Below are 26856 nucleotides of genomic sequence, written 5' to 3'. Positions count from 1 at the left end.
TTACTGTATGAACTCAAAAGGTTTCTCAACCAATAGTACATAACAGATTTCTGCTGCGCACGTAACAATGGGGAATCCTCTTTGGGCTTGAGACGAGCTTGACTGTCCTCATACTTGAGTAGGCACCATATGCAACATTTAACTTTAAAATCTGTCTGTAAAACACTGTCCAACCCTGAGATAACCAAGGAGCCCACTTTCTATAACTGGGGGAACAAAGGCTGAACATCAGCCAAAATGTTAATATTGGGACCACAAAATTGTAACGTGTAACTGCTAAAAACATTTTGACTTGGTGGTGAGGCCACTGAAAAACAAAAAAAAAAGAAAATGATCTAATGGGAAAGAAAAGTAAAAATCAACAGAACAAAGCTAATTCAACAGTGGTGAAATCTAACTGCCTTCTGGTGATAAGTAATGCAAAATATTATTGTTCCATGCAACATCCTGCTTGTTGGTCAAGTCACAAATACACAAATCAAACGGAATCAACAACTGTTGGTAGTGAATAAAAAGCCAAAAAATATATATATATGAGCCAAGACACTTGCAGTTAAGTATTTATATTTAGGCTGTGATTAATATGAAAACATCATCAGAAAAGAAACAGGACCCGCAGTTCAAAAGAATACACAAATAAAAAAAAGAGGAAACAGTAACATGAAGGTGGAATCACTTGAAATTGAATATAAAAAATGTCTTAAATGTTTCCTGTATGTTGTGATAAAGGCACTATCAACTCCCATCGCCCCCAGTCTCTCTCAGCTGGAAATGACCCTGTGACCAAGAGCAGAACAAAGTCAAAACTCTGCAAATGTGTCATGTCTGGTAAACCCTGCTTTCAAACATTCAATTCATTTTTGCTCCATACCAGTACGACACAATCCTGCCGCAACTCAGTTTCTCTCACAGGATAAAAACAGTACAATAGCGTATCTGTCAGTTATATCAAAGTTGCCTGCTGAGGGATGCACATCTATTTTTGTGATAAAATACTGACACGATGCGTTAGATGTATCCACAAATTGAGAACATCTCAGTGGGATATAAAACGACTATTTTACAAGTCACGCACCAAAGGATGCAATGGTCAAGTCTATTTTCTTTACTACCATTTGGTCCAAAAACATAATATACTTACTGCATGTAAATACAGTATGTACAAATGCAGCTTTGATGTTCCTTTTTTTTTTTTTTAAATACCTTTGATCTTCTCTTCTGTAGTTTGTAAACAATTATTGATGCACCTAAAATGTACAGACAGTGCAGAAAACAATAATACAACACTGACCTCATTACATTTCTCAACCAGCAAAGCTTATTTCCCTTTCAAACAGACTTGGGTAAACACATTTAAATATGGTTTTTAACTATTTGAACTGGTTGAGGTTTGCCCACCTGCAAATCAAACACATTACTTGTGAGACAGGATAAATCAAAGGCTGCTTGTGTTTTGGTTTTAAGATGTATTCATCTACCATTTCACCCTGGTGTGGGAAGGAATTCCTTCTCACACAGTCCAGATTGGCAGTTTATCCTTGAAGTTTTCGCAGCAGCTGCACCAGCAATAAAATATCAAGATTGTAGACTCATTTCCTGTAGAAATTCCAACTGGTCTTATGTCATTTCATGGACTGTAAAAATTCATTATCATGTCATTGTGTCTTTATAATAAACTATTTAGTGTTGAACCCAAAAGGCAACAGTGCAAGTTTTTCAGTACGGATCATTGTCCGGTCCGAGTTGAGGCTTTTCTGCACCATATCAGCGTTGTTCATCTTTGAATCCCAGCAAAAGTTGAAGTACAGGGGCAGTGAACCCAGTAGAACTTTCCCCAGAATTACCGTTACTTGGTATACTTTCGCTCTCATGTTTCTCTCCTCTTCCCAGTGTATATGACTTCGAATGTAGTTCTTACAAGGTCCCTGTGCAGCTGGGGCCACGTCAGCACCCTCCCTGGCTAGGCCTTCAGTTGACTTTGGGGTAGATTTTCTCATAGAAGAAGCTCTGGGCCAGGACGTAAAGTTCTCCATCCTTCTCCCTGACAGCATGGGCACGTACAAACTGAAACTGTTCCAGTGCAAACTCATAAAACTCATTTTCAATTTTCCAGATGTCTGACTGCTGCAGCTTGGCTATGGTGTCTTTGGTGGGGGGCTTCTTTTCAGTGGTCTTCCGCAGGTGGGACTTCTTCCCTGGAAAAACACAAGACAGTCTAATGAGTCTGTCAGTCTAGGCAACACACGGTTACTACAGATTGGCAGGGAAGCAATTCCAATGGGTTCTTGGCAATTGGGCTGTATCACTAAAGTGCAAAATCAAGAATGGCATGAAGACAAAACAAGCTCAGTTACTGGTTTAACTTCATGGTGATTTCTGGAGTAGCACGGTGAGGGCTGTAAGAGAACTGGGTTGTGCTGGTACCTGTTCGGTAGAGATCTGTAGCACCCTTAAAGAAGCGTGGAAGTGCGGCCTCCAGGATCATGACGAAGTCCTCCAGCTCCTCAGTTACTCCAACCAACAGGTATTCATTCACCAGGTTATACTTGGCCTGGTCCAGAGCCCATCTACTGCCCGCATTCCTTAACGCAAAACAGCACTTAATAGCACAGTGTATGACCATATCATTATCAATAAATAGGAAAATTAGTTGGTGACTACCATGGTGTGCCTGATGTAGACTATGTGCAGGCAATATTCAAATGATTTGGCTCTGTTAGCCATGTCCTTCTAATACTGAATAGTCAATGTTTAGTATCACAGTGTGCAGCTCTTTTTGTTGGAGAGGCAGCAGGTGCAGCGAACTCACCAGCACTCTGAATGGTGGCCGCAGAAGAAGGGGATCTGAAGCCAGAGTTTCTCAGGAGCGCAGTCAGAGCCCCCTGATGACACACACTCATCAAAGGTCTAAAAGGCAAACATAAACAAACACCTAGTAACACATCATACATCGCTCTAGGAAGTAACTGAATAGACAATTATGCAGACAAAACATCTGAGGCCTTAAAAGTAATTGAAGATTCATTTGAGCAAGCATACATTAAAACAAACTGATATTTTTGACAAGCTCAGAATAAAGACCTTTTTGTCGCCTTGTTTCCTTCGTCGAAGGCCCGGCCTGTAGTCATCTCCAAAACGCAAGAAGTAGTAGTACGACACCAGGCGCTCTATAGGGTCCCGCACCACATTTATGTACATTGGCTTTCCCTTCACCCCATACCTAAACAAAGAAAAGGAAACTGCACTTGAATTTGTAATGGTGGTTATTTGCTATGGAGACAAGGTGCATAAAGATGATGGCCTCATGATTTGACATCACTGCCCATTCCAAAGGTCAACATGTGCGTGAAGACTTTAGCTGCATTTAACAAAGACGGTGTCGCGTTACACTGGGGGACGGCCTGGCAGGACCGCATGAAATCAGAACACTAGGCAGCCATCTTTATGCACCTAGTCCAATGAGTGTTTATTGTACTAGAGAATCAGTTTTTCCATCAGCAACAGGGTGGCAGCATCTGGGAAGAATGAGACTGCAAGTTAACAGGATATCTCTCACGGAAGAAGGGAAGAACACGTACACCATTAGGATAATTACCTCTGATCACTGAAATGATAATGTCAGTGGAGATAAGGACAACAATGCCATTAATCAACACTAAAGCACACATTAGCAATCAATACAAGAGCTCCTTTATCTGCTTTGCTGACTGTTTGTAACTAATCTGGATATTAATGGCATTACAAGAAAATGAAGGGCCTTACTTTGAGAAGTCCAGATAAGCTACATGGCCATGGTAGAAGCCGGGCTTCATCTCTCTCCAGGAGGTGACATTCCTGACAAAGCGCACCTGTAGCCAAAGATAATGGAAACTAATTATGGAGCAGCAGGGAAACTCTCTCCAGTCAATGGAAAAAAACACAGAAGAGAACATTGAAGGGACGGAGAAGTAAAAATGGCTTTTTGCTGGAAACTGATACACTTGTAGTTCTGCTCAGAAGATGTACGAGATGACATTACTGACTGCCTGCTATTAATTCACCATTTAAGTCCATTTGTGTGTATGCTACAGCGTGTTACAAAATTGTTGGTTGTGATCAGTACTTGCAAATCTCTGGACATTGATTTATCCATGTATTCAACTTGTGTCAAAACACTGTAAGTCAGAATCCATTGTATGGAAATCGTAGGACTTCTCAGATTATCTCAAAAGGAAGAAATCAAGTCAATGGGTCACAAACTTCCTAGTTATTGTATCTCAAGAGTATAGGACCAAATTCACAGGACTTCTAGTTAGAATAAGTTAATCTGTTGTAATACTTTATTAACTGAAACTAGAGGAGACAGGCTGCAACAACTGTATGTTACCTCACATACATGTGACTAGAAATACAAATTTCATCAGTTAACAGCAAACAGAACCAATTTCACCCCACATGGCCCTAATACTTTTGGCACTGAATATATAGTATTTTTATATACAACCAGACCTCCATCTGACACGCACTCTACGGTTCCAGAGAGAAAAATATCATACACATTCACCAATTTTGGCTTAGGTAGACAATATTGTTGGATACAAATTTGGATTTTCCTGTAGTAAAATGAGTTCAGCTTTGGCGTTCCAGCAGACTAATTCTCTCCCCTTGTCTAACTGTTCTATCATCTGCAAAGGAAACAGACTGTTTCCAAGATGGAGGGGGCAGCCTGTTGTGAGATGGCAGACAGGATATTACCTTGGCACTAGGAGCCAAAAATAACACTAGCATAGCTACGGGGCATTTACACTATGTGTCCTAAGCTTCACTGACAGGAATACAAATGCACCCAGTATAACAGTTCAGCAATGTGTGCCAATGCCACGCATATTATCTGGGGCTTTAAAAAGATGCACACGGTCTGCACTTGCAGGAGGGGGCAATGAGCTACTAAGTCCAAGCTCAAATGAAATTCTTCTGCCATGGTTTCCAAAATCTCCACCAAAGGTGTTGTTCCTTGTAGTCCGAAAGAATTTCTTCCATTAGTTTAACCAAAGACAAGAATGAGCTCACACCCAGTCGACTTTAACTCCTGCCAAACATTTCTCCAACACATATATTACATAGTTTTTCATAGTGTTAACTCACACATTAACTTATAGGGGTTGTTAGAGCAAAATGTGAAAAAAAGCAGATGCCCTTCAGAAGGTTAGAGAAAGAGAGGTCAAGGTGAGGGACTGCTCTAATAAGCACTCCTTTAGAAGTGTTGCATTACATAGTTTTAAGTTAAGGCTGTGGCTAAAGCAGGGTGTAAGAAAAGCCTCTGGATTTTTTTTATTAGTATTTTAACCCAAAAGTATTTTACAGTATTAAAACTGTACACCCTGGTGGAACCCTCTCATGTTAGAACTGGCTAATTCTATCTATCTATCTAATTCTATCAATTTTTTTTTATTTTGTTTAATGATAAGTATCCACAAGCCTGTCATAGGCTGGACAATTGGTGATTTGGTGGCAAATCTTACAAAAAAGTAATGTATTTGCAGTTACGATAGAATGGTTTAAATATTTTTTTTTTTTTTTGGTCTGAGCTTTTGGCGTCCCTATGATCTTGCGCCACCATGTGTTGTATATACTGTACTGTTTATCCCCAGTTCGCACCACTGCACCTAAATATCATGATGGGCCATGATCTCACCTGGTCTTGTAAAGACATGACAGGGTTGTTTTTGGTCGTATTAATGTGCAGGACGTGGAAGTGATTCTTCCCACACAGGTCATACGCGATGTTAGTGAAGGAGGTGCTGGCTGTCTTGGGCACCCTGTTGTAGATGATGACCATATCGTCTTCTTCAGCCACTGGTGATAACTCTCTCCCACCGTCTTCACTGTGACGCTGCTCTACCTCGGCCACCTCATGTCTGGCAATGGTGCGCTCTGGAAAGGGAGACAACATGACTTTTAACAAAACTTCAAGTGGATTTTAATCCTTGACAGATAACATCATGAAAAGCGTGAAAAGAGTATTACTGAATATTAACAAATGGCACAAAAGTCTGTTCACTTGTGACTCAATAATTCAGCAACTCTCAAGTATGACTTGGCTGATAATACTGTATATACTGCAGTACCTTAATGGTCCAGCAGGAGGAGGTGCAATATTACCTATAGTACAAAACTTGTTTTGTAGATGAATATCATTTCCAGGGAGACAACTGACCATATAGTGGTACTTTATACAGTCTATCCAAATTCATTATAGGATGCCAAATGTAGCAAAAGTAATTAGGCCTATGTACACACATTTCAATGATGAACAATGGTTTCTACAAGCACTGGTAGTCCTAATGAACCTCTTTCTCTTTCACTCATTCTTAATAGTCATTTTAGAGGTGGGTGTGGAAGGAGAAAAACAGAGGATGCAGTGTTGTATGTTTGATTTGATTTACAATTCAGAAAAGAAATAAACCAATAAGGGATACAACTGAATAGGATGATGATTTATGTCTGGCCTGTTGCCTCACAAACCCTCAGTGTCACAGCTAAAAGCATTCAAGGTTTTATTTAGGCCTAATAATTACATGCAACTGCACTTATCGTCAGAAAAGCCTTACTGGTGATATAGCCAGCTTGTAGCAGACAGGTTCTGTGTGAGAGATAGAAATGCAACGCCTTGAACGTGTGTCGTGTCTAATGCCTGATCAAACTGCGCTGTTAAAAACAGATTTTTGCTTTCAAACCAAAGTCCTGGGCACCCACACAAGCTCCCTCTGCGGAGCACCCTGTCACTGGTTCAGCTGGGGCCTTGCCTGGTATGTATGACTTCAGATGGTTGAGTTTCCAACTATCTGAGTTTCCAACCATCCTGCTCAATGACGCAGCACTTGCAAGTTTAGCTTGTACTTAAGAACAAATATGAACAACATAGCCTGAATAATACTGAATATCATTTGAATAACATTTTCCTACTTCGCAACACACTTTGTCAAGTTCATTGGATAAGAGTGCCGTTGCTTGACCATCAGGCCTGCTTAGAATAGTTTGTGTGCCTTGTCTCTTTAAGCTACATTCCACTTTTGGCATCAACATGTCAAAAACTGACAAAGCCTGTTGCGGGGTCCAAAATTGCCACCTGTCAAGCACCAAAGGCTGGTAAAATTTGTCTTAAGCGAATTAATCAATAAGGGTCATCTGCCACACTGTCCGGTAACTTATTGACACCAACATTTGAATGCCTTGGTTATACAGGATTTGCACTTTGCCTTCTCTCAAACTTTGTCCCTGCTGACCACCATACACATTCTGTGACCAAATCAAATCAAAGCAAAACAATAGCTCTGTATCAAACAGGCTCCCGACTGGCTGCCTGTTACGCTAGCTTTACACAAAGTGGTAACGTCTAATCTTATTCAAACTTTTCCAGGTGTCTCTGCTGGCTTGATGTTAACTAGCCAAACGTTAGTCGAAATTCATTCCCATGTGGCGACACATAGCAGGTGTGAGGTGTGATAAAATCCAGTGTACAAGTGAGCGAGCAATTTTTAAATTAAAACTCTAAATCTGATTGTTTCTTTAATGAATGCTTCACACAATACCTGATTCTATACACAAAACGTCATTGGAAATGGTTAGGGTGATATATTTCTATGTAGATTACACAGGGCCTATTCATTTTTATGGCTGGTGAAAATTGGGTTGTCCTGTAGTGTCGATCAAGCTGGATATGTGTACTATGTTTCATGTCAATCAGACTTACAATGTAGGAGTTATGGCCTTTCAAAGTTGACCTTTTCTTGTAGCCCACCATCTGGCCGACTGGCATGAAATTCAGTCTGCATGTTCCAAACAGAAGTCTCGAAAAGTTCAAGTTCCAAGGTGACATGCAGTGAGTGCAATGAGTCTTGTTGGCATGCATGCCTTAATTAGCTAAACAACCAGGTCCTTCAAAACACACTAACATACTTGAAATGAAGATGATGAAAATAGACAGGAGGCATAATTACAAGTGTTTTCTCCACTGTAAGTCTAATGGGAGCCAATTACAGGTATGGCCTTGTGGTATCTCTTGGTCCGGCTCTCTGCTGCTCAGTGCGGTGCCGGCACCCTGCTGCCCAGCCAGTCACTGACTGACAGGCTGCAGGAGAGGAGAAACCTCAAAAGATAAATGGCAGGGTGTCTCCCAAGATGTTTGTTGCACTGCATCTGAGGACAGGTGGATGCTCTCTCTCCCTCTCTGTGTCCCACAAGCATAACTTAATTTCCCTCATCTTAAAGTTAGTCTTGTTACTGCTCACCATTTCAAGATGCTAACAGAATTTCACCCAGTTTCATTTCTCCTACCAGCCCTACTCCAGTTACTGTGGGTGAGCTGTTCCTCAGAAGTTCTGAGTAAATAGCCTACCTCTGGTCAACAGTGGGGGCAGGACATCAGTGAAAGGAAAGCAATGATAGACCACCTATTCCAAATTACAGGGCTCTATTTGCAAATGACTGTATCATCTCAACACTCAGGGATAAACTGGTAGGCCACAGCAGTCATTCCTTGTACTCATGATCCTATCAGAATCCAATAAACGTCTCTTTTCTGTGTACTACCCAGTGATATCTCAATTGATCCACCTCATTCCACTCAAAAGGTAAGCCTCATTCAACTGCAATTGTGGCAAGTGTTAACAAAATTAGCAAGCAGTTGTCTACTCAAACAAGTGTGACTTCTAACTATCACAGAGTAAAACAACCTAAATTAGCTTACCTCTAAAGCCAACTAAAGCTACTGCTGCCTAATGCTTACCGTTTCCATAATTGCATGTCAGTCAACAGTAAGTTCAGGTTGAGTGCTTGTGTCTAGACTTAGCCTAGTTTTAAGAGGATCAGCCTTGTAGCTAACATCCCAGCAAGTGTGTCGTCCATGAAACAAAGTCAAAGGTGTGTACAAAACTTTCCTGTCATAGTTTATTTCACAAATCGTTGTTTGCTTCATGAAATCATATATTTGTTTGAAAGAGAATATCTCTCAGATAATGTTGTGGAGCCTGGCAGAGACAGCCATCAAAAGAGGAAAGCTGTGATGGATGGGTCATATGCACAGACTTACTGGCCACAGTCAAACCAGCCACACTGTCTTTCGTTTTATTTATTTATTTTACATTTTTTGCTTTATTGGACAACCTAAAGTGGAGAAAGACAAGAAAGACACGAGAATGATAGAGAAATGACATGCCACAAAGGATGGATTCAAACCCAAAATGTTACAGGTACATGGCATGCACCCCAGTCAACTATGGGACCAGAACACCCCCCACACTGGGTTTTCATGAAGGTGCCAGGGTAGCTAGGGAAGCCAATCTTGTGTCCTAGGCTGACTGACTGGAACTAATGCCTGTTTATTTCTTTTTAGATAAAAGCTGTTTATCAAGTGACAGTGTGGCTGGTTACAGGAGAACATGAAGCGACCAGGATGCACTGCATGATGTTAATATACCTACAGTGGAAGGGCAAGGATCCATTTGCCAGCATGTCTGCAGGCCAGTGTAACTTACATGTGGCTTTCACTCTGATTAATCTAAGTAATTGCACACCTACGTCAATATTTCAGGATTTGCTCCCCTCCCTCTCATAACTTCCCTCCTCTGATATACAAAGTCTGTTGATTAGTCTTAATTCAGGAGGTCTGTAGGTCTGCCTTTTGCCATGGGGATTAAACTTCAATTGATGGAATAGCAGATGTTAAAGGTCAGTTTTAATCTTGACAAATTACACAAGGTAGTTTATCTAGATTTCAAGTGAAACTGAATGCAATCAGTGTTCAACGAAAACACAATGTTGGCAGCATCAAGTCTAAAGTTAGTCTGGAGGCTTGATTTTGGTGGGGGTTGAATAAATGTTGTAATTGGTGTTGAGGCCATGATCTTCAATATCCCTCAGTAACTAAATAACATACATTTACTTTACAACCCTAATCCTTATTAGGTTCAGAGGCACAGCAGATGTACATCCAGAGCAGATCACAACTAAATAAGTGTTCTGTCTACTCTCTTGTTTGCACAATAATGTATTTAGGCAAAAGAGAGTCATACAACTAGACATGTTAGGTCAGGTCAGTGTTTCCCATACAATTTTAATATTTGGGCAGCCCGCCCAGGTAAATTAACAGCCCAACAAGTACATTTTTGTTTTGGATTCATTCTGGATGTCGTGATGCATGAAGCTGGCGTTTCTCGCCGATCTAGGCTTCAAACAATCAAGATTTAATGCTGCCAAGTGCCAAAAGCCTGTTAGTGAACTACAATGACCATAATTCACTGCACCTATGACACAGTGCATCCGTACTCCTTAGAGTTGCAGTATGTCTGTGCCAACACAAACTGAATGGAGAGATAATCAGATGGAAATATAATAGTCAGCTAATGTTGCAATGCCATTAACTTATACTAGATTGAGAGATGTCAGTGTGCCTGAAAAAATATGACCTACTGGGCTCACTAAACAAAACGTCACACAAAACAACCCCCACCCCTGCCGCCGCCTCCTCCAATGTAAACTGACAACCTGTGGGAAACACTGTAAGTCCTATAGAAATTCAGGAATCAGCTGTCATACTGCATTAGGGCTGAAAGATGTATCGTATTTTTATCATTATCATGATAAGAATTTCCGCAATAAACACATCGCAAAGAACTGGAAGAGTGTAATACTGTTGCTGTAAGTTAATAAAGTGACAACAACTAAATCAGTGTTATTATTACTTGCTGTTACAGCAACAGTATTACACTCTCTTCAGTACGACTGAACGGCAGCTGGCTGGCAGTGTATTGACCGGAACAACTGGCAAAGCAAAGCACGATGGGAAGGGCTAAAATCGTCCTTACAGCTTTTTTGATTTTATCTGAGACAAGGAGAAGATGGTGGGTGGGATGACGAAGCATCTTTTGTGCTTTAGGTTTTGGCCTTTAGGCCTATTATTTTCACAAATAAAGTTTGCAGTTTGCACTAATGCTGGAAATTGATTTAATTACACAGCAAACCATATTCATTGTTGGGGTCCATACTTTCAGCACATGCAATCAAAGACACATTGAAATAGTATGCCTTAATCTTTGTATTTATCGCATTTCATATTGCCATCGCAATATCCAACAAGTTTATCGCACATTGTATATTTTCTCCATATCGTGCAGCCCTATACTCCATAACCCCAGTGCCAAACTTAAACAAAACAAAAGATTTGTAAAGCAACTCAAAAGGCATTTCCAATGTAAATTAAACTCTTCAGTTTATTTGCTGTGTTTAACCTTTCATTTAGCTAAGCTTTATTAGGAGTTATCTACCAACAGATAATGTTTATAGCAACTTTGTTGTATTTAGAAGATTTTGGTTACATGGCAGATGCGCCATGCAAATAGGTAGACTAATCCCATTAACCACACCAGAGAGGGACGAGGAGAGATTGGAGAGTCATCACTGATGACAGCCTGTTACATATCTACGAGGAAAGCACAATTGCTGTAAATGAGTAAATACAGAATTAGGATGCATTAATTCTGTTGGGACCAATTTGATAAAAGGCCAACTCCCATTTCATCAGTCCAAGCACATATTCAGTCTAATTTTCTAATATGCCTAAACTTCCTCTCATTCCTCTCTGTTTTTGACATTTGTATTAAAGTCACTTTACATTCAACAGGCAATTCCTCTACAGATGTAATGTAATAACAACAATAGTGTCATATACTTTATTGATTCCCATTATGAAATTCTCTTCTCGCTTGCCCCCCTCTACAGGGAGGTCAGAGGTCAGGTTCAGCTAGAGAGCAGCACCCTGGGAGCTGGTAGGGATTCAGTGTCATTACCTCTAGTTTTGAATGATACACATAAGCTACAAGACTTGTAATAAAGTAGAGCTTCTTGGGTTGTTAGCCATGTGAAATAGGAACTTGGCCAGACTATTCTCCATCTGTGCGCTACATTTAATCTGTCTAATCTGCTTTTAAATTATGCTACAGGCTGCCTATTCCAGAACAACTAGACTACTAGAAAAACAAACAAACAACACTTCCCTCAATGACAGTGCTTCCAAATGTGGTGGGGTGCTTTATCTGACATGGCTTGGGTCAATTTATCCCCAAGAGGGCATGGACATTGCTAATCTACCATCTACTGTCTCAGAGGCTGCAGTGAGGACTGTTGGTGCAGAGAGGGGAATACATTTCACAATGGATGGTATTTGACTCCAGTCCTTGAGTATTCAAAGGAAAACTTACCATCCACACACCGGTTTCCCCTCACTGTCACTACACCCAAAAAAATCTAGCAGAAACACTGTAACCACAGCTATTATCCAAGGACGGCGTTTCAAAGTTCTGTATGCTGAAAAAAAAACTGATGGCTTGCAGCTCCTTTCATTGGGTATTAAAACCATTAATAGTGACTTCAACTGCATGGACCTTAAAGGAAAAATCCATTCTAAAGCTAACTATTCTGGTCACGCACAACCCACAGCTGAATGCAACAAGTTCACGCCCGTTCACTGGGGCTTGTCAAAGGCATTCTGGGAAACGCTAACTTAAGTAGAAGTAGATGAGAATATATATGTATACACACTGTATATATATATGAGGATTTAGAATCTGTTTGACCAGTCATAACTTTAGGTGCAGAGATGTAAACAAAGGCAAAAAACTGGTACCGGTGACGCTTTTCCAGAAGGCAACACACCAAATGATTGTAATATTTTAGATTAATAACAGATGGCCGCACAGTGGGAGCTGGTATGCGAAAAATTCGATACTGTGGTTTGGCATCATGGATGGATGGAAGTTGATCACTCAGAAATGTCATGTTAGTAATGATTGTAATTTGTCTAGACCTTTTTGGCACAACTTGACTGATTCTATACAGTTCATGACCGTCCCTTCACTATGGTGTAAAAAGTGTATGTGTATCACAACAATACACTTAATAACCTATTGGTTTTTGGCTTTTTATAATTTTATTAAAAGAGTTGTATAACCTGAGAGCACCCTGATGTTGGGCAGGGAAAGTTGTTGAGACTTTGTTTTCCAGTGTAGACTGTATTGAAGAATATCCTCCTAATCCTAACAATAACAAGGATTATCGAAGGCTGTCAAGACAAATGCATCTGACTCCAACATGCTATAAGACATCACTCAACAGTAGGTGCATCAACCAGTCAGAGATAACCAGGCAGAGCCCAGAAGCAAAATGATTTTGCCTTCAAAATGAATTTTGCCACTTTGCCACAAAAAAAAAAGAAGAATCATGTATTATGCTGTACAGCAAATATTTAAATGCTGTGTAATCAATACATTAAATATTGAGTGAAACTCAAAAAAAACTTAAAAGATTATATTGTATTATTGTGCATGGTATTGCCTTAGGGACCAGTAATGTTATGGTTAAAATATTCATATTTGATGACTTTGATCATTGACACATAAAACAGATCAGTTAACTTAAATGGATCATGATGACTTACTAGTTCATCTCAGGCTATATCAGTCACATCTTTTCCTAAAAGCTATGGGCCTCCAAATGTCTAGTCTGCCAAAATTCCAAAAGAAGAGGAAGAAAATCCCTGGTGTCACAATGAGCCTCCACAAAGCTCACAAAGACTCAAACTTATACCAGACAATATGGAAGAATGTCTACCTGACTGGTTTCAACAGTCAGGTCCTAGACCCTGATGGCAAAATTATGACTCGGCAGCCGAGCACAGAAAGCTCTATTAAACACAATCTTGCTGTTAGCCATAATGTCGACAAAATGCAGAATATTAGGCATAATGTTGGAAAGCAATTAGCTAGTACCTGTTGGGTTTTGTCTGTTTAAAAAACACGCACCGTTACTATGTTTGCAAACTAACAGCTATAATAAGTACAGAATGTCACAGAACCAGGGAAGCTGGTGGGGTAACATTAAACAACCAGAAACTATAACCATTAACTGATCCTATTCTTGTCAACGTACTCAGATCAGGCAGAGAAGCAAGCACAAATGGTCAAGCTAAAGGAGGCAACTTCTGCATCTCCTATTTGTTGGTAGTTAAGTTATCTCTGTTTTCCTCTTACCTAGTTTGGCTCTTGACTCCTCCAATTTCTGGATTTGGTTCTCAATAAAGAGCATCGCCACTCCAAATGCCAAAACAGCCAAAAGCTGAAACTTGGGCGGCATCATAATCCTTAAAAGCCCCATCAAACAACCAGATAAGTCATACCGCGGATGCAATCAAACAGTGAAGTCTCCAGGTCCACTGCTAGGCTAGCAAGCGAAGTAGCTAACCGTGGCTAGCTAATGCTGTTGGCTAAGTTGAATCACAATTTCGATGGACTTTGCAAATGTAACTAAAACTCGCTGGCTATTTAACCCTACTAGTTTGCCACCAAGCTCAGTATCGGACAGGGTTAACTTAGGTTAGCACTTCAACTAACTAGCTAGCGAGTGTTTCCAAAACAGTGTTTCATGTTGCTTCCTTGCTAACTAACTAACATTATGAGTTGACACTGACGTTAGCTAGCGTTATCTTTAAAACAGTCACTTTGCATTTTAATTCGGGCTTGTTTTGTATCAGCCACGCCGCCTGCATGCAGAGTCCATCAAGTCCCATCCATTAAAACGCTAATCGAGCCTGACAGACCCAACCATAGGTCCCAACGAGTCCCAACGAAACAAGTATGTGCGGCAGCGGCGTCCAGTAGCAGCGTAGCGTCTGTGGGCGGAGGTGTGTGACCTGTAAACGATTCGGTCGTTTTGAAATAATCTTGTTGATGTGAGATCGGGAACTGACTCGTTTAAAGTGCACAAACTATACAAATCTCCACAAACGAGGCTGATAATTAACTAATTCAGAAATTCTCTATGTCTTATATGCACTCAGATTGAAATGATCTGTGCACATTTTTTCCACTTGTTCACAAAACATTATGCGCAACTACAAATCTTTTTCTTGCATGTGGAAAATCTAGTGATTTGAATTTGTTTCACACATTAAAACATTTATATTTTGTTTGACCAAATCTTTCATACACATTCACACATAGGCATTTATTATCATTTATAAAAATTATAATTCAAAAGTCTAAGTCTCAAAACATTTGTGTTTCTACAAGCTTTAAATCCTTCAGACTTTAATTTGCCTTCATAGTCTGTCATTACCACCTTCCTCTGCAACACCACTCCCAAGGGTGTGCCTACTCTGAAGAGGGTGGGGTCCCTCCAGTAACTGAGACCTCATTTACATCTGCTATTAAAATGCAACCTGCCTGTGGATATGCTATTTGGATAATGAACAATCTGATCACACACTTGCATTTATCCCTACTAGTTATATGCACTATTGTTGCAGCTTTATTTCACAGTTTTACCTGTTTACAGTCTGATCCCCATCAAGATGCATGAATTCGGTCACAATCCTTTTAAATACCATTATCAGCAAGACCAGCCCATAAATAAAATCAGACATCCAAAATTCCCTCAGTCCCCGGGTCAAGTGGGATTTGGCCGAGATCCTCTGCTGTTAAAACACTGCCTGGCAGAAGGCCTTACTTTCACAAACACCTGCAGACTTTTCATTTAAACAACTGAGGGAAAATGTACTCAGGCTGTTTGAAAGGTCAAGGTTGGCTATTGCACAGAGCAGCTCTCTTTTTGTGGGTTTTATCCAAAAGGTTTAGAAGTGTGAGAATATAACGCTTCCTCCTCCCATGTCCTTTAATGTGGCTATTGTTTTCAATCATCTAAGCTTGAATTTAATTATTTTATCACACCAGGCTTTCTGATCAATTCAACTCACCCTCTCAGTCCATCTAATACCATCTGTATTGTGTGTCCTACCCTCCACCCAGCTGCCCCAGCTCCCTTGCATACAGCAGTTTCACCCTTAAGGCCACCATAGAGGAGAAAGTGCTGATGAGCTGCCTTAGCTCTATGGTTGCGTCAGAGCTGGGCCCATTTTATTTTAAAGTGGCAGCAGCACCCATCACTGTAGCTCCCATCTCATCCTGTATCTCTTTAACGTGTCCCTCCTTGCTGCTGAGACCTACTGTACTTTGCCATGGCACATGGAACTACAAGAGGAACAAGAGCTACAAGAGGAACAGGAGCTACAAGAGGAACAAGAGCTACAAGAGGAACAAGAGCTACAAGAGGAACAGGAGCTACAAGAGGAACAAGAGCTACAAGAGGAACAGGAGCTACAAGAGGAACAAGAGCTACAAGAGGAACAAGAGCTACAAGAGGAACAGGAGCTACGAGAGGAACAGGAGCTACAAGAGATTGAGGCAGTTAATGAACTGCAACAGTCTTCAGCTAATATTTAGAAGTCAGCTGCCTGGGATTTACTGTGAGAGTCTGCCCCACAATGGCAGTGTGGTAAACACCCATAGGTTAGCACTAGCTACAAATGTACAGCAAAGTGGACATTTTAGGTGAACTATTGTCCATAATGAGCAATCGAAGTAGATTATGAAGTTGTAGTTGGCATGGAATGGCAGGTGGCATGGAATAGAATACAGTACTGTATTCATAAGCTTTTTTGGGGGGCAGGAGCACTAATTGAAAGTTTGTTTATTATATTCTTTTCAGTATTCCCCCCCCAGCTTTTGCTTTGGTTTGCAGTCATGATGTAGGTCCATATTTTGATGTTGAACGTAGGACGTAAATGTTGTTTTATTTGGAGACTGCTGGAGGGCACCGTGCTAGGGTTAATGTATTCTAAACATGTTTTCTGGTTTTGTCAATTTATTTTTCTCCGACCACATTGCTAAATATACATTTCATTATTAAACTTTGTATTCATTATTGGTGTTATGTCCTGTTAGGCTCCATTCCAGCCTCTTGGGTAACTGTAATGTAACAATGTCAAATAATGTGTGTTTTTGTGGTAACTAGAAATAGAAGGGGTCCTGTGTCTGTAAAATACAGACTGTGTCTGTAAAATAATTGACCTAATGCTTTTGTTTTTTACTTGGGAAAATAAAGTGCAAACTTTGTACTAGTGTGGAACTATAACATACATTTCACTCAATATTATTGCATTATATTAATTTGAAGAAAAAAAAAGTGTATTATAGACACTAGTCTAAGAAAATTTAAATTTGGCATGGTAAACACTTTCAGTTAGTTATGTGTATGTCTCTATAACGTGGGTAGAACAAACTCATGGTCTGTATGTGAACAATATTAGGATTTAAGTGTGGGAGCTTGGTCACCGTTTTTCTAATAGTCAAACATGTCCCTTTTTGACAGAATATTAAAACGTGAAAAATATACTTTTTTGCCAAAAGTTATATGAGGCCCAAAAGGCACCGGAATGACTCAGGTGGTAGGCGCTGGTGATGAATGTCAGAGAATATTCTCTTCCCCAGTTACAATCAAGATAATAAAATAAAACATACCAAAATCAAGTAAACTCATTATATTGCTTTGTAAGGTGAGGTTTTTTTTATCACACGCAAATCTCAAGGAGCTGGAGAAGCAACAGAAGGCCAAGGTCTCGGAACGACAGAACTGGGTAAACTGGAAAAAAGAGGAGGGAGGAACGCTCCATGAAGAAACTGGAGATCTGAAGCAGCTCTTCTTACAGGAGTTAAAAAAAACAAAACAAAAGAAACACATGAACAGTAAGAGCTGCTCCACCAACACTGAATCAAATGTCCAAAAGGAACTCATGTATGGAGCAATCATAGTGTTTCTCAGCCAGTAGGTGGTGCCAGAGTTTTAAGGATAAAATTGCCCTGGTTAAAAAACTGCAACCTTGGTAAGGTCCAACCGTACCAAGTAAAAATTATTTTTCATCCCAGTGCTAATGTGTGTATGAATTAATACGATCCCAAAATCAGCACCAAACTGAATTTTACAGAGAATCCATGAGTTCCAGATCTGACAAGTGACAGGACCAAGTTTTGACCCTGTGAAAGATCAGGGTGAGACGCTAGGAACAGAATGCAGGAAGATGTCTTCAAGACTAATCCATGGTAAACCCTCATGATTATCCCCAGTACATGTTTCCCCAGTACTGCATCTCTGACTGCAGTCAGGGCTACTGTCACTGTTGTTCTACAACTTGGAACAAGGAGTCCTTACTAATTTACAGGCATTTACAGATCCCATGCTGTTGGGTATCACTTTTTCACACTTTCATTTCCCAAAGCATAATTTCCAAAAAGGCCCTAAATAAGTATAAGGTTATCCTCTCATTTATCTCATCTGGGCAATATGCATTTGTCTTTCTTTTTTCAGTGCTTGATCATTTTGTATGGGCAAAGAAATATAGCAGAGACCAGGGATCATTGTAACATGGTGTCATGGCTCTGTGTGCAAGAGTGAGGATTTTACACCAAAAAATATATTTTGAGATATGAAAGTAAAATTTCTGATGAAGTTTATATTTTGGTTAGCACTCTTAATATTGTAGGTAAAAGTGGTTTAACTTGAATAACTTCAATCAGTAGTCTCTGTCGTTAGTTTTGATGCTTTACCTTCATGCTAATATGTAATGCCACCATGGGGATAGTTGTAACACTTTCAACACAGTGCTTTCAACACAGTCAATTCAGATATTCAGATATTTATTTAATTGAAAAATAGAGTTATTCAAACATTATTCATTCAAATTCTGAATTCTAATGAATGTAAGCACAATTTCACAGTGTGTGCCTTATTTCAGCAAATTTTCCTATTGTTACATCCATACCCAGTTAGTGTTACAACTCCCCAGTAGCAGTGGAACTCTTTACATTTGACATTATCTCACATAATCTGTGTTTGTGTAGTAGATGTCTAAAGGACTTTTATTTGTAACAGACAAATAGGGGTATCTTGTATCAAAAGTGTTACAACCATCCCTGGTCTCCCTACCCTAAACTTTCTTCTACCATTGGAAGACCCGTGTGGCCGGGCAGAGAGTATTAAGAGTCTGCTCACTGGAGGCCGAGCCTGGTGAGAGAACACAGATCCATCGTGGAGGAGACCCTGGAGAAGAAGCTGGAGAAAATGGGCTTAACAAAGGTTTGTCGCCATTATCTGGATGTAGAGCCATTACTTTTCTACAATGTAATTAAAGCAATTAATGAATTATACAGTGTCAGCGTGATAAAATGTTACTACCTACTCATTACTTTCATTAATTGTATTATCATCAAGAAATGTGATTTCATGGAAATCATCTAAAGCCTTTTCTGCCTTTTCCCTGGGAACTAAAGGCAGATCCCAGAGGAGTAATGGAAGCCTGGCCTCCTTAGTATCAGAGACAGTAGAAGTCCAGATAGGTACAGAACAGAGCGTCTGACCAATGAACAAGGCTTAACTCAAGGATGCAGTGTCTATCTAAGGAGAACCATTTGCTTTAATTAATTACCCTGAAACAACGTGACAATTATTTGATTTATCATATGGTGCTGGAAAGCTGTAGATAACAGGTAACTACCATGGAGAAATTGATGACCACTGTATTTGGCTATTGATAATAGCAATAACATAACATGGTAACAGTATTAACACTGATTATTTTCTGAGAAGTTTTGATCATCACTTGTATGATTCATACACACAAATCTGATTAGATTTTACGGTTAAGGGTGGACTGTCCATCAGAGTACTCAGGCACTGTTTTGGAACATGTTATTATTGGATGTGTTGTTAGTGTGATGGGAGGATGAGAGATGAGCAGAGTCCACCTGACACCCTAAAATCCCATTAAGAATTATTGAAAAGATCTGACATGCTTGCTAACAACAAAGGTAAAATTAGAATGATTTTAATGAGAAAATGTAGTCAACAACTACGACCTAAACATGAGGAACCTTGTCTCTCATGATATGAAAGGTTGAGCAACTTTTTGCCAGTGAAGCTATTTTGCTCAAATTAGATAAAAGGATAAAGACTCTGCAATAGTCAGTGTTCCTCAACAAAACCCAAGTATAACTAACACAATTTATTATTAATAATAAACACAGAGAAATGATCCTGACTAAGATACAAAAAAAATACATTTTTTTTACATAGTAATAATTCTGTTAGCAATAGCTCCATATCTTGTAAGAAGTGCAAGTGTATAATAACTGTAATTTTGACCATCCCTTTGAAAACCTACTATATAATGCTTACACATTCTCATGACGCCTGCATATTATCAGGTTTTTAATGAGACTGCCATTACCCAATCCCCACTGATTCTGTAATGCTAATATGTACACTTTATTTTTATTTGACACACAGCCTAAATAACAACAGTAATAATGATCACGAAACATTGTTTGATAATTAGTCTAATATGAGACACAAAAAATAACTAATATTTTCAAATAAGAACTTAAAGTTCTATCAGTCTGTCAACTCACAGTACAGAGCATTAAAAAACAACCACTGTTCCCATGACTGTGGGCGAAAAACAAAAGCAGAACACATAGATCATCAGAGTTATAGAGTATAAAAGAGGTATTTGTAAAAAGGAAATTAGAATTTTAATTAAAACTGCTTTTTAAGAGATAGATTCTTGTATGGCTGCGTGCTATTCTACACATAGTCAAATCTCTGGTTCGACTGCCTTCCGTCCACACTCTGCGCCTTGTAAGATTCATTGAATTGGCGGGGTCTGGAGTCAGACTTGTAGATAGTGTGGTGAGAGGCAGCTTTGTAGGCCATCCCATCATACCTGAGGAATATCAAAAAACAACCAATATTAAATAAAGTGGTCAGAGTACAAGTGAGCTTGTGAGCACAGTATATTTACATTCATAAGAAATATTATGCTAAGTTTACATCCTAAAAACTAAGACAGAAGGAAAGAAAGACAGAAAGGCACATAAGATAGAGAGACAAGAAAGGACAAAGGTATTTGGACGTCTTTGAGGCTCCTAGAGTGAATGATGACATCATTTCACATTCCACTTCCACCCTTCTAATTAGTCTCAAGCTCTGAACATTCCACCGCCCATGTCAATGGGAAAGTAGTTAACAATAAAAAAAGAATAGGCTTAAAAACATATTCCACGCAATAGATGGCCAAGTGTGACCAGGAGAAGAGTAAGTAGGAAGTGTGTTGTTTTGCAAGCACACAAATTATTCTCCAATGTGCGTCAAGCTATTATGCAACACAAGGTTGTTTAGATATATTGCAAAAATTAAGCAAGCACTGGAATTCTGCTGACCCCAAATGAATTGTGTAATACTAATATTTGTTTAGAGATGGACTTTTTTGAGATGCTGACTTCCACAAATGTAAGAAATCATAAAAGTCAGCATTTGTAGTGTGCCACTTTATTACGCAATAAACAAACTCAAGTGCATTTATAATGCACTTGAGTTTGAATAATATATAGAATATATTATTAGAATAATATAATTCTAATATGTTAGTTGAAATGAAAATCAAGTTGTAACAAAAGAACTATATGAAACTTAAGATTGCATTTAGCCTGTCCTTTTAACTGCTAATATATTTAACAGCTTTGTGATTCCTGCCTATATCATGATGCCTCCATCACCCTACTGTCATTTTAGTCTAAAAGGGACCTCTGTACCTGCTTGTATCCAACCATCAGGTAGCTCTCATCTCGTCAGTCCAAATAACTTTACTAAAGTCAAAGTTTTCAGGTACTTTCGAAGCTAAGCTAGGCGCTGTTCTTGATGTTTCTGGTTTAGTGGAGGTCTTGTGCACGCTTTTTGCACATTTCCAATGCCTTGCAGTATGTGAAACTGGGTAAAGCAGCTTTCAATATTTGTAAACTAGAACTCCCTGGATTTCTGGCCATTTCTTGCTTGACTGCAGCAACATCTTGTTGAGTCAGGTTCTAGTTGAAGCTTGTGAACATTGTTTTCTCACTTTTTCGCCACGTGAAGGAAAGCTTTTGATTGGGTTAGGGTTAGGGTTATGGTCATGGCCTAACATTCGTGCTATTTCCAGTGTAGTGCACATTTCACTAAGGTACAATTTTAACACACTTTGTGTTTGCTAAGTCTTTTTTCTTTCTTTTTCTACTTTCTGTGTAATCAGTTTTCTCTACTAGTCAAAAATGTTTGAATAATAACTTGGCACACCTAAATTGACAGTTTTAGGGGTCACCATGTGACACAAAATGAAGGTACACTTAATGAGTCTTTTCAATTGGAAACTTAATTGGGGGGTGGAGGGTAGAGACTTGTTTAGGAGGAAATAACTTCTATCGATGTTGCAATTCCTGCAGCAATAGAGCTCAATAAAGGTCATAGATTTCTGAATGCCCCTTTAGGCGTTGGAACGTACCGTTGCTGTTTCTCGGGAACCATTCCACGACAGGCCAGACACATCAAAATCCCTCCAATGAACAAGATAGCTGCACCTATCCAACCCACAAAAAGGGCAGGGCCAAAAGTGTACCTAAAAGAACACCATAGTTACACTTATATGACAAAAAATGCTTTAGCAAATGAAAAGCCAGAATATGCATCTATTAAATGTAGCTGTATGTTTACCTTGGAGTTAGACCTCCTGTGAGTCCACCGATGCCTCCTCCGATGCCTCCTCCAAACGAACTGAATCCACCATCTGCATATGTGGTGAACCGAAAACTTTGCACAATCAAGTTGGCAAAGGCTGACACCCCGGCGATGCCACAGACACCTGGAAATTACAAATATTGTTGAAATTGGTGCAAATGGATTTAGCTGCCATAATATATACAATGTGAACAAATCATCACTGCACCTGCAAGAAGACACATGATCCCAGATGTAAGAGTCATAGTAGCCTTGATGTTGTCCTCCATGTTCCCCATTTTCAAGCACTTCAGAGCAAAGATGGCGATCAGACAGCCGATTGCTCCAAGAATAATACCAACGATCATCAAGGCCCGCACGGCTTGAAGCAGAGCTAGAAGTCAAAGTTGTACAATTTAGATTAGTTTTCTTCTCATATTCTGCTCAGGTTGATTTGTCAAATACTGTAAATATTAACCCCTTAGAAAGGATTTTTGTTCGTGAAACATTTTCACGAACAAAAAAAACAAAAACAAAAACGGGCAGCAACTTCTGCATTTGTATTACAAAAATTGAAAAAAAAGAAAAAAGAAAAAATGTCCTGCCTCAGTATTTTCTTTCACCAGAGATGGCAGGTCAATTGTTATTTAAAAATTGTACTGAAGATACTGTCTGACTTATCTGAAACATTAAGAAGAGGTTCAAAAGAAACCTTTGTTCCTAGATGAAATATCCTCATTTTGAAAAATCTGACACTTGCTATTCTGGTGAAAAGATATCTGATATGAAAGTAAAATTCATTATTAACTTCTTAACAATCCTTACTACTTAAGGACCATCAGCATTTTTGGATTGGAACCCAGTTTATACCTGTAATAATTCTTTTTATTTTATTTTTGAAACTATACAATGGATTATATAAAACAGCCTTCAAGAGCACAACGATCATGAAATTCACTTTCAATTAAAGTTTTTTTTTTTTTTCTACAGCATTAGTGATAACAAGTGATAACAACTCATCAATCAAGGCACCATGTGGACAAACTTATTGACTTAACTGCCAGATTCCAAAGGCCTGAGATGTTGTAACTGTATTCCTGTAGACTTGAGCCTTTTAAGACCTTATATGCAATATACTATATTGAACTATTGAGTACAGTGTGAGAAAATGTACTTCACATTGTGTAACACCCTGGAAAAGCTTGTGCTTACTCAGCTTTTCGTTTTTGAAGTTTCATCAAATTTTAGGTTCATTCCTGAGAGACAGCATCCTGACTGCAGTTGACTGCATTTGTACGCAGGGGAAATGGACAAAAATTGCCCTAAAACCTTCCAAATATTATAAAGTCCTTCAAGACCCTTTGGAAAATATTCTCTCAATCAAAACCTGTCCATAAATACACGATAAATGTCTTTTGTCTACAACTGTAATTCTCTTACCTGGCAGTCCTAGTATGGTAAAATATGGCCTGCACTGTGTTGTACCATATTCTGTCCCTACACATGAGTACCATAGACCAGAATAGGTGTAGATATTTGTTACAACTGAGCGAGAACGGTCTTGTAAACTCCACATATCCATCGCTGTTGCCGATGATATCAAAAATTGTCCCAACGCCGATAGCATTAATCCTATTAGCTGAATCATCGAGGCCGCCATTTTAGTTCTCTTGGCCAAAGAAAGTTACACCCAATGTCATGGAGTCATGAAATGGCAGTGTCTCTGCCTGTGCTTATCATTATGTATCCTTCTACAAGGAACAAGCCTTATCAGATGTTTACCTAAAATTTTCATGAGTCTTTGTCCCAGTTTCGGGAAATGGTAGCGTTTCAATAAGCATTTCCACCCTTTAGCGACAAAGGGTGTGGTTTGACCTTTCATCATTACTTTTCCATCATTCTCAAAGCAAAACAGGAATCATTCAATTCATACTGTATTCATCACAGTCCATTATTTTTACATACTGTACCTACAACTAACCATCATAACGACTGCTCACTAGTAACTGCATAATCCAATACATAGAAATGCAGCCTTATTCATCAGTTTGACTTTATATTCCATAATACGAGAATGGCAAGATATTTACATTTTATGAGTCAAACAACATTACTGCTTAACAAAATTCTGTTTTTTGTTCCATGGAGTATTTTGTTGGTGAGAAAGAAAGCGTACCTGGCAGTCCCAGGATGGTGAAGTAGGGACGGCACTCTGTGAAGCCCGAGCTCTGCCTGACACAGGACCTCCAGAGGCCGGAGTACGAATACACGGCCGTCACTGGGTTGTCGAAGAGGTCCTCTGTGCCCCACTGGTCCATCCCTGTGGCCGCGATTATCCCAGCTACCCCTAGCAAACTCAGCAGGAAGCCCATCACCTGACAGAGAGTCGCTGCCATGGTGCTACAGTATCTCTTCTCTGTTCGGAAAAGCAAAAGTTCTCAAAATCAAAACCTTACCAGCTCTCTTCAGCTCTGCGCCCGCGTGTCACCCTGAGCGCTGTGTTTTTCGACTGTGTTTGAATATGATACTGGCCGGTTTGAAGTCAAGGAGGGCTTCACCAATGACCCTGAGTGTTTGCACACAGCCCAATCATGTACAGTAGAAGCTGGGTGGAGCATTTTAGTATCAGATATGATTAATTTTGCTTACTAATACTGGTTGGTTGAGAGTGCACTTGATCTGGTGCTCCACTTGCTCATTATTTTGAGTGAGTTTTCTTTTTTCCAAACCTTTTTTCTTATTATGACTTATTCCATACATACCCCTATATGGAAATGTGGCTTAAAGGGGAACACCGCTAAATTTAAATGCTTGTATTTGCTTTTCATATGAACTTTTGCCACTGAACCCTGTGACCAGAATTGAGAAGTTACAGTTTATCCCTTCCCCATTCCTGACTCTGTGATATCCCATCTGATGTACAACCCCACAGACAGTGAACTGAAAAATAAGATGATGATTATTAGAGCATTCAATGGGGTTTTCTGATTCAGACTGGTTAACATAGCGATAAAATTAAGCTCTTTAGAGTGTAAAAGGTCAAACAAACATTTCTGTAGTCCACAAATTCAGTTTATATTGAGCAGTTCTCATCTGGCTAGAATTGTGAAGTATCGTAAGTTTGATTTATGTATCCAAATTTTAAGCTCATTAAGCATATTAAAGTTATAATCCACAAGATCCATGTTTTTTATATTGACAACATCTTTGGTGATAAGCGCTCATTACTGTGGTGTTTGTGCACTTCCCAGAGATCATTTTTACAACCAAACAGTGTGTCCAGTACTGTGACGTCTTTTTCCTTTTTTCTGTTGATGAAGTTTGAGTTTCTGTAGGTACCAGTCTTCTTTTTGTCTGTTCAGCCATGGTGCTCATACTATCTAGTTTTTCTTATGTTTTTTTTCCAAACATCTCGCTGTTGCATAAAAATGCATCACTTCCACCAGAGAATTCTTCCTGGGAAAGACCTACCTACCCATCTCCATGTGTTTAGAACAGCAAATTTATTCAAAAGCTTTCATGAACTGGCTATATGTTGAATCACTATTGTGCTATATTAATCAGTCATAGAGAATAGTAAAACAGATATTTATTCATGTGAAAATGTTGCAGATTTTTACTTTAAATTCAAGCTAAGCTACTAGTTAAAGGTCATCTTGAACTTCATCAGTGACCAGGCTATCAAGCTTATAAAAGCTGTTTATATGTTGCTTGCAGGATATCATTTAACTGCAGCAACAGAATGATGGAGGTGGAGCTGCCAATGAGAGTGTGTTCATGCATATTTATCTTGTGACATTATTTGATACACTCAAGTTATTTGTTTAATAGCTGACACCTAAACACATGACACATTAAATTTCATCGAAACACCATATCTTGTTTACAGTATCGTGGTTGAGCTAATATCCTGATGATGGGGAAATCTGAATATGATGACTGGGATTTGCCAACACCAGCCAGGATACTGAGGAATGTAAATATCTTATCCCATTTACTGTTGTTTTTTGCAGCCTGTGTTAAGTTCTTATTCCATGGTAATATTCAGAACGTTATGTTTAGTCATGTATACAGAAATATTCTTGGTCAGGATATATATGTATAGAAGCAGCTTACCTGAAATAAGACATAAACTGGGATATGTGGTAGCATCCAGAATAGTTTATGCATTTATCAACTTGTTACTTCAGTTGGATTAGTGAAAAGATTTAGTATCTTTCTATTTAATGTCTTGATACTTCAAACAGAAGCAATCACAAAGTTACTTCAGAATATTAAGGACTTTCAAGTTATTTTTACATTATGGACTGAATATTGTTCTATATCTTGGCTTGGCTGTGCTAAACGATACTAGATGACACTATTGACAGAGTGGACGCACTGAATCTTTGTGCCACCATCAGCCAACCA

At 39.2% G+C, this 26856-nt stretch overlaps 2 protein-coding genes across 2 annotated transcripts; both read right to left on the bottom strand.

Annotated features, from left to right (window-relative positions):
* Positions 1-555: 555 nt before the first annotated feature.
* LOC139932442 (heparan sulfate 2-O-sulfotransferase 1) lies at positions 556-14645 on the bottom strand. Its single transcript, XM_071926230.2, has 7 exons — positions 14064-14645; positions 5675-5913; positions 3763-3848; positions 3082-3220; positions 2810-2907; positions 2425-2582; positions 556-2195 (listed from the first exon to the last, which is right to left on the bottom strand). The coding sequence occupies exons 1-7, from the start codon at positions 14185-14187 to the stop codon at positions 1969-1971; spliced, it is 1071 nt and encodes a 356-aa protein (XP_071782331.1). The 5' UTR covers positions 14188-14645; the 3' UTR covers positions 556-1968.
* A 5424-nt stretch (positions 14646-20069) lies between these two features.
* Positions 20070-24909, bottom strand: LOC139932467 (claudin-18-like). The gene is made up of 5 exons (XM_071926261.2): positions 24623-24909; positions 22676-22840; positions 22444-22591; positions 22235-22348; positions 20070-20644 (listed from the first exon to the last, which is right to left on the bottom strand). The coding sequence occupies exons 1-5, from the start codon at positions 24840-24842 to the stop codon at positions 20506-20508; spliced, it is 786 nt and encodes a 261-aa protein (XP_071782362.1). The 5' UTR covers positions 24843-24909; the 3' UTR covers positions 20070-20505.
* Positions 24910-26856: the final 1947 nt, after the last annotated feature.

This window comes from Centroberyx gerrardi, chromosome 9, assembly GCF_048128805.1.
Source record: "Centroberyx gerrardi isolate f3 chromosome 9, fCenGer3.hap1.cur.20231027, whole genome shotgun sequence".
NCBI classification, from domain to species: domain Eukaryota; kingdom Metazoa; phylum Chordata; class Actinopteri; order Beryciformes; family Berycidae; genus Centroberyx; species Centroberyx gerrardi.
This window is presented reverse-complemented; position numbering and strand designations above follow the sequence as displayed.

What these genes read in the sequence shown, in the direction of transcription:
- LOC139932442 (XM_071926230.2), bottom strand. Translation starts at nt 14,187, where the DNA reads ATGGGGCTTTTAAGGATTATGATGCCGCCCAAGTTTCAGCTTTTGGCT. An exon ending in GGAGTCAAGAGCCAAACTAG is followed by an intron (nt 5,914 to 14,063) that starts GTAAGAGGAAAA and finishes CTCCCTTTCCAG; the next exon opens with AGCGCACCATTGCCAGACAT. An exon ending in TCATGTCTTTACAAGACCAG is followed by an intron (nt 3,849 to 5,674) that starts GTGAGATCATGG and finishes CTTTGGCTACAG; the next exon opens with GTGCGCTTTGTCAGGAATGT.
- LOC139932467 (XM_071926261.2), bottom strand. Translation starts at nt 24,842, where the DNA reads ATGGCAGCGACTCTCTGTCAGGTGATGGGCTTCCTGCTGAGTTTGCTA. An exon ending in GATCATGTGTCTTCTTGCAG is followed by an intron (nt 22,592 to 22,675) that starts GTGCAGTGATGA and finishes TGTAATTTCCAG; the next exon opens with GTGTCTGTGGCATCGCCGGG. An exon ending in GTTCCCGAGAAACAGCAACG is followed by an intron (nt 20,645 to 22,234) that starts GTACGTTCCAAC and finishes GATATTCCTCAG; the next exon opens with GTATGATGGGATGGCCTACA.